The following is an 8162-nucleotide window of genomic DNA, read 5'->3' as shown; positions in this document are numbered from 1 at the left end:
CAATTATCCGGGGTCCTCGAAGATCGGGCTATTCCGGGTAAACGATTTTGCCGCTAGGGCAAGTACAAGAGAGTACATTTTCTATCAGTCTTGCTTGCTTCCTGCAATCTTTTTTATTTCTTTCTTCCTTTCTGCACAACCAACATGTTATGACTGGCGTTATCAACTTGCATATATGTGTATTGCTGTAAATGCATTTTATGAAAAAGTGAGACCATCATCGGTCGGCGGAGAAAGAGTACAGACAAGCCAGACGGTGCCAGCATGCAGGGTCTCCACTCGAGCATGCATGTTTATTTAGCAACACAACAGAAACAGCAACGGCCCCATTCTTTTCCCGTCGACTACTATTCAGAAATCTTCCTTTAACATTACAATGCGTTTCATTTAAACTTTTGGCGAGAGTGCAAACAGGATCGCTTCTGGCGTCGGAAAATCGGAAGACCAGAAGACCACGCATCGTCCGACTTACACTCTGGCCAAGATTTAAAATATCCCCGATAAGCACACGGTTTCAGATGTGCAGAGATGAGATAAACACAACTCGATAAAATTCAACTTGGGTGCGGGGGGGTTGGGGGTTGGTTAATAAAACGGGCAGTATCAGACTTCAGTGGAAGTTCGGCTGGGTTGGACATGTGCTGTTGCAGCGGGTTCTCCGTTAGATCGTGTACGGATAATCGAGAGTTGCCTGTATATACTATTTAGCATTGCCAAACTGCCTTGTTGTGTAATTTCTAGCCTTTGTTTCCTCTGCCTTCCAAACTCGCAAATTTTCTGCCTTCCATTTCCAGCTTAGCTTCTCTCTCATCTGACAATGCTCTCAGGTTCCCACCCCCCTGCCAAGCTACTTTAAACCCTCCCCAACAGCACTAGCAAATCCCCCCCGCGAGGATATTAGTCCCGGCTCTGTTGAGATGCAACCTGTTCGGTTTGTACAGGTCTTATCTCCCCAGAAACAGTCCTCAGGAATCTAAAGCCCTCCCTTCCTGCACCATCTCTCCAGCCAAGTATTCATCCATTCTATCCTATTTCTGTACTCACGAGCACGTGGCATAATCCATAGACTACTACCTTTTCGCTCCTAAAATCTGCGTGCAGGACCTCATCCCTCTTTCTTAGAATATAACATAAGAAATAGGAGCAGGAATAGGTAATTTGTCCCATCGAGCCTGCTCCGCCATTCAATAAGATCATGGCTGATCTGATCATGGACTCGGCTCCACTTCCCTGCCCGCTCCCCATAATCCTTTACTCTCTTATCGCTCAAAAATCTGTCTATCTCCGCCTTAAATGTATTCAATGACCTAGCCTCCACAGCTCTCTGGGGCAGAGAATTCCATAAATTTACAACCCTCAGAAGAAATTTCTCCATCTCAGTTTTAAATGGGTGGCCCCTTATTCTGAGACTAGGTCACCTAGTTTTAGTTTCCCGAGTGGAAATATCCTCTCTGCATCCACTTTGTCGATCTCCCTCATTATCTTATATGTTTCAATAAGATCACCTCTCATTCTTCTGAACTCCAATGTGTATAGGCCCAACCTATCTTCAGAATCAACCTAGAGGACCTTCTCTGAACAGCCTCCAATGCAAGTATATCCTTCCTTAAAGACAGAGACCAAAATTGTACCAGTACTCTACGTGTGGCCTCACCAATACCCTATACAGTTGTAGCAGGACTTCTCTGGTTTTATACTCTATCCCTATTGCAATAAAGGCCAACATTCCATTTGCTTTCCTGATTACTTGCTGTATCTGCATACTCACTGTGTGTTTCACGCACAAGGACCCCCAGGTCCCTCTGTACTGCAGCACACTGCAATTTTTCTCCATTTAAATTATAATTTGCTTTTCTATTTTTTCTGCTGAAGTGGATAACCTCACATTTTCTCACATTATAATCCATCTGCCAAATTCTTGACCATCACTTAGCCTGTCTATATCCCTTTGCCGATTTTTTGTGTCCTCCTCACAATTTGCTTTCCCACCCATCTTTGTATCATCAGCAAACTTGGCTACATTACACGGTCCCTTCATCCAAGTCATTAATATAGATTGTAAATAGTGGAGGACCCAGCACCGATCGCTGCGGCACCCCACTAGTCACTGTTTGCCACCTGGAAAATGACCCATTTATCCCGACTTTCTTTCTGTTAGTTAGCCAATCCTCTATCCATGCAAATATATTACCCCCAACCCCATGAACTTTTATCTTGTGCAGTAACCTTTTATGTGGCACCTTATCAAATGCCTTCTGGAAATCCAAATACACCACATCCATTGGTTCCCCCTTATCCACCCTGCTCGTTACATTCTCAAAGAACTCCAGCAAATTTATCAAATATGATTTCTCTTTCATAAAACCATGCTGACTCTGCTTGATTGAATTATGCTTTTCCAAATGTCCCACTACTGCTTCCTTAATAATGGACTCCAGCATTTTCCCAATGACAGATGGTCGACTAACTGGTCTATAGTTTCCTGATTTTTATCGGCCTTTTTAAAAAAAAAAAATAGGGGCATTATATTTGCAGTTTTCCAATCCACTGGCACCGCCCCAGAATCCAGGGAATTTTGCTAGATTACAACCAATGCATCTACTATCGCTGCAACCACTTCTTTTAAGACCATAGGATGTAAGCCTTTAGTCCCATTATTTTACAGAGTATTACTTCATTAGTGATCGTGATTGTATGAAGTTCCTCCCTCCCTCTTGCCCCTTGATTATCCACTATTGGGGTATTTTTTATGTCTTCTACCATGAAGACCGATACAAAATATTTGTTCAACGTCTCTGCCATTTCTTTCTATGCCATTGTGCTGATATGGAGTACGATCCCTGGCTGTTCACCACCCCTCCCCCGTCAATGTCCTGCAGCCGCTCAGTGACATCCTTGATCCTGGCACCAGGGAGGTAACATACCATCCTGGAGTCATGTCTGCAACTGCAGAAACGCTTAACTGCTCCCCTAACTATTGAATCCCCTACCACTATTGCTTTTCCACTCTTCTTCCTCCCCCCCCACCCCGCGCAACTGAGCCACCTGTGGTGCCGTGGATTTGGCTCTGGCTGCACTCCGCGGAGGAACCATCGCCCCCCCACCACCACCAGTACTCAGAACAGAATGAGAGCGAGATGCACTTGGGACTTCCGCACTACCTGCCTGGTCCTCCTCTTCTGTCTGGCGGTCACCCATTCCATCTCTGCCTGCACTCTTAAGCTGCGGGGTGACCACCTCCAGAAACGTGCTATCCACGAATTTCTCAGCCTCGTGGATGCACTGCAGTGACTCCAGCTGCCGCTCAAGCTCCGAAACACGGATCTTGAGCTGCTGTAGCTGGCGACACTTCCCACACAAGTGGTTGACCAGGCCACGAGAAACGTCCAAGACTTCCCACGTCACATACTTAGATTTGAATCAAAACTAAGTTTCCCACTTGATTTTTAGGAAAGTGATCATTTGACAAAATAAAAAAATCACAAAAGTCGTCTTGCTAATTTTTCTTACCTTCCCACTGGCATCAGTTCCTTGGACACCTACCATTCCATTACATCAAGTGCCATTATTCAGGACAGTTTTGACAGAGTACTGTCAGGGCATCACAGCCGAACACACCCTGTCTACTCGCACATTTCCAGCAGGGGTCACTGGATAGCAAGAGTGGGAATCTGGCCATTTCTCTCACTAATCCAGCAGTGCTGAGGTCAATTGTATATCTTATTTAAAAAGTATTTAATTGACTCAGTAAGTAAATGCACCACATAGTATGCTTTCAAGTGATAAAACTAAATTCAATTTCTTGTTTGTGCTGAGTTAGTTGATGTCAATGAATGCATTAGTGGAGCCACTACATTTGTCGAGTCCCTGGGATATGAATGAAGGGAATGCAGTGAAATCATCGTGTTCTTGCTTCTGATCCTTATCTAGTAATCCTTGCTGAAATGCACATCTGTGGATATTAGACAAGGACAGTGCCAGGCTCAGATGTGCTGTCACCAAAGTCAAATAACCCACCAGTACTTACTGTTCAGGGTCACACAGGAATAGTCACATGGACAAAGAGTCATCACCTGCGGAAGCATATATCCAGAGAGATAGGATGAGAAAAAAAATAGGAGAAGCTCTATTTTCTAAAATTAGAATTGAATGGAATTGTAAACATTTACATTCATCTCAACTGGGGAAGTAAACATCCATCAGAGGTCGTAACATTCACATTATTCCATACTACCATCATACGATTATAATGTCAAATCTCAATAACATTAAAAGCTTCCTATTGAGAATGCATTTGTAGCATTTCACTGCTAAAACTCTGTCCTTTAAAATTTTGTTTTGGCTTGCTTAGAAATATTAGAAACTACAGGTATTTAAGTTATGTCGAAGAGCACATATTCCTAAGGTTGTGGTTACTGCCCTTACAAAATCCCACAATTCAATACAGTTTAATTCTTCAGGCTTACAGACCATTGAGAAATTCAGCACATTGACAAATGAAATGACAGACAAAATGTTCACTGTGTCAATAATTCAATTTCTTTATTGTTGCTAGGGGGAGTTTAGTTGTAAGTATACCTCTGTGCACAAAAAAATACCAAGTGAAAGGTCACAGTGCGACTGTAGTTTCAGAATTCAACGCCAGGTCAAGGCCAAAACAAAAGCCAGCAAAACTTGGCATAGAACTCCGCAGTCATTTTTTTCTTTTTTTAAATAAGAACACAGGACAAAATGTTCCTTTTAATTCATGTTCTTTTTTTTGAATTCAGCAAAATAATTTCTATAAAATAAAACTGCAAAATATTTAAATATAATAGGGTGGGTTGAGTCTGTTTCGCAGGGGTATTTGGTTTGAGACAAATTCCAAAAAATACACATTCAAGTTACCAATTTTTTTTTTTTTTAAATACAGTATTTACTGATGATTTCCTCAAAATCCATAAACAAAAGGCTAGTTTTGGAATTGAGAATCCTGCAAGAATCATGACTAACCAGCAGTTTTTCTTAAAATTACAACCCTGCTTATATCGGAATTAGGTCGACAGAATGGGCAAGGAGCTATGACAATTTCTTGCTTTCAAGTAGAATTGTGAATGCAACAAACTAGCGAGCTGCCTCCACAGTGGCAGTCATGTACATCTTTATTTACTTCTACTTCACTGGGCTGCAGTAGGAGGGAAGTTTAGAAGTTAATCTAAGTAAGCTCTACCAAGGAAATAAAACAAGCACACCGAGTACTGTCTATTATGCTCCAGGCATCCTGGCATAGCAACTGTTGCATATATTTTTTTTCCTTTAAATTCCTATAATTCAAAACTAATAATCCTTTATCCCACCCATAGACTGCCAAATATTAGATTTGAATATATGTGCAATTGAAAGCCACTTATACTCACATTTTTCTCCAATTGAACCATCAAGGTGTAACAAAAAAGAAAAAGCTCTGAGCAGAGCATTTGTTGCTCAGGGATTAAAAAACTGCTGTCATTAGGATCATCTTTTTTTCATTGGCTACACTAATCGGATGTGAAGCCATGCTAAATGTTACAGCATAACTAGAGCTTCAAAATGATTCAACTAAGACCAGAATGAAAAAAGGCAATGAAAAAGAGTTCCAGATCAACATTACATCACCATTGTCCCACATCAACCAAATGTTAAAAAGTCACCATCAAATAACCCAAAGTAAAAGCAATTCCGGTGTCATGAGTTAACATGTTTTTTTTTTGTCTGGTTGACATGGCCATGTATTTCGAAAATAATCTGATCCATACTGCCATTAGGCAGATAACCCTCAACGCTGAGCACAGCTGATAAAGCAAAGATTAGATTTTGTGTGTTTTGTAGGTCTGCAACACTCCTCAAGCAAATCAGCATTGCTGAGGATTTAACAGTCAAACATTAATATACTATATACACCTTGCCATTTATACATTAGCATCGGGCCATTTATTACAAAACACTATACACTTTTCCACTGCAGGCAGGTTATATGTCAACAGCATTGCTCTGCAGGGCAGACAGTGAATAGACTCTCTCCACTCCAGGTTGGACAGTTTTTTTTTTAAAAAGGTATTTCTTTCACTGGTGTAGACGGACCCAGAGAAGGTTGAACTGTAAGGCCTGGGCATGTGCTTGAGCCAGTGTCTTTATCAGGTACATGGGAGAATTATCTGCAAGTTAATCTTTTGCCTGTGACGCGGGAATGTCTTCACTGCCTTCCCAATTTTCTTGTGCTCGCTGACCTGTTCGCTGAGGGTTGTTCATATGGTGCGCCACTGGGCCGGTGTATGGCTGACCATGCACATGGTTATTCTGCGAATCAAAAAAAGATAAATTGCAATGCTTTCGGAGCAAAAATAAATTAAGGTGGTTGCAAGAAAAGTAACATTCATACTATATTTAAATAAAACTAAATCAGTAAGCAAAGTGGTGCAATAGCACAAAATGTAGATGTAATGTGCACTATGACAAAGTTTCCAATCTCATTTGGATTGTTGGGGAAGGTATACAGCATAGTAAGTTCACTTTCTCAAAGGTGAAAGGAAGAGGGACGGGAAGAGAAAAGGAGGAATAAAAATTCAAATCAATCCACCCTGTTCTTGTACAGACTGGAACACAATAGGGTTAACATGATTCAGCAACCAATGTACATTGCCATCTATGCCTTTCGGAAATGATTTTTAAGGTAAAGCGATTGACAGAATAATTTAAGATGAGAGTCTATTTGGAGTGGGGCCTGATCCCAAAACCAGAGACTTGGAACACAATCTTGGGCTGACACTTCAGTGCAATACTGAGGGAGTGCTGTATCTTTGAAGGTACCGCCTTTAAACCGAGACATTAAACCAAGGCCCCATCTGCCCTCTGAGGTGGACATCAAAGATCCCATGGCACTTCTCAAAGATAACCCGACAAGGGAGTTTTAGCACTTTGGGACATACTGAAGTTGTGGAAAGGCACATTTCTTTTTTACCTGGTAGAGTGTTCTTCACTGAGTGATCTGCATTTTTCACAATCTTAGTGTGAAAGCAGCAGAATGAAGAATTCAAATTTTGAAAACTCTGCCTCATTTAAAAAATTATCTTTAGGTCTCTATACTATTTTCAGCCCAAGGCATCATCAAAGGCAGTCCCTCGGAATTGAGGAAGACTTACTTCCACTCTTAAAATGAGTCCTTAGGTCGCTGAACAGTCCAATACGAGAACCAGTCTCTGTCACAGATAGGACAGATGGTTATTGAGGGAAAGGGTTGGTGGGACAGGTTCTCCGCACGCTCTTCCGCTGCCTACGCTTGATTTCTGCATGCTCTCGGCGATGAGACTCGAGGTGCTCAGCGCCCTCCCGGATGCACTTCCTCCACTTAGGGCGGTCTTTGGCCAGGGACTCGGAGGTGTCAGTGGGGATGTTGCACTTTTTCAGGGAGGCTTTGGGAGTGTCCTCTGACCACCTTTGGCTTGTTTGCCGTGAAGGAGTTCAGAGTAGAGCGCTTGCTTTGGGAGTCTTGTGTCTGGCATGCGAATGATGTGGCCTGCCCAGCGGAGCTGATCAAGTGTGGTCAGTGCTTCAATGCTGGGGATATTGGCCTGGTCGAGGACGCTCATGTTGGTGCGTCTGTCCTCCCAGGGTATTTGAAGGATCTTGCGGAGGCATCGTTGGTGGTATTTCTCCAGCAACTTGAGGTGTCTACTGTACATGGTCCATGTCTTCGAGCCATTCAGGAGGGCGGGTATTACTACAGCCCTGTAGACTATGAACTTGGTGGCAGTTTTGAGGGCCTGGTCTTCAAACACTCTTTTCCTCAGGCGGCCGAAGGCTGCACTGACGCACAGGAGGCAGTGTTGAATCTCGTCGTCAATGTCTGCTCTTGTTGACATGCAAGACCCCACTTCCACGGTTAAATGTATCCTGGAATTGTTTAGTTTCTCAAATCGACATGAGGGAAATGCATGGCTGCATCCCCCCATGACATAGCTGTGATTACAAACGCCGGGAAGAATCACAAACTTGCATCTACATCTTGCGACTCCATAGTAAATAACGGATTTCATTTATATAGCATTTTATCACATCTGTCCCAAAGCACTTGAGAACCAATGGATTTTTTGGGGGAGTGCAGTCACTACTGTTATGTAGCCAAATGCAGCAGTCAATTTGTACAC

The 8162-nt window shown here is 42.6% G+C and overlaps 1 protein-coding gene across 1 annotated transcript in view; it reads right to left on the bottom strand.

Moving 5' to 3' along the window:
- Nucleotides 1-4523: 4523 nt before the first annotated feature.
- The window catches only part of usp9 (ubiquitin specific peptidase 9), a 275233-nt gene continuing 271594 nt past the window's right edge, over nucleotides 4524-8162 (bottom strand). Inside the window, 1 exon segment of the mRNA XM_070892701.1 lies at nucleotides 4524-6315. Within this exon segment, the coding sequence (XP_070748802.1) occupies nucleotides 6181-6315 (135 nt within the window). The 3' untranslated portion in view covers nucleotides 4524-6180.

Source organism: Pristiophorus japonicus, chromosome 11 (genome assembly GCF_044704955.1).
Source record: "Pristiophorus japonicus isolate sPriJap1 chromosome 11, sPriJap1.hap1, whole genome shotgun sequence".
Classification (NCBI taxonomy): Eukaryota; Metazoa; Chordata; class Chondrichthyes; family Pristiophoridae; genus Pristiophorus; species Pristiophorus japonicus.
Note: the sequence above shows the minus strand (reverse complement) of the source record. Positions and strands in the feature narration are given on the sequence as shown.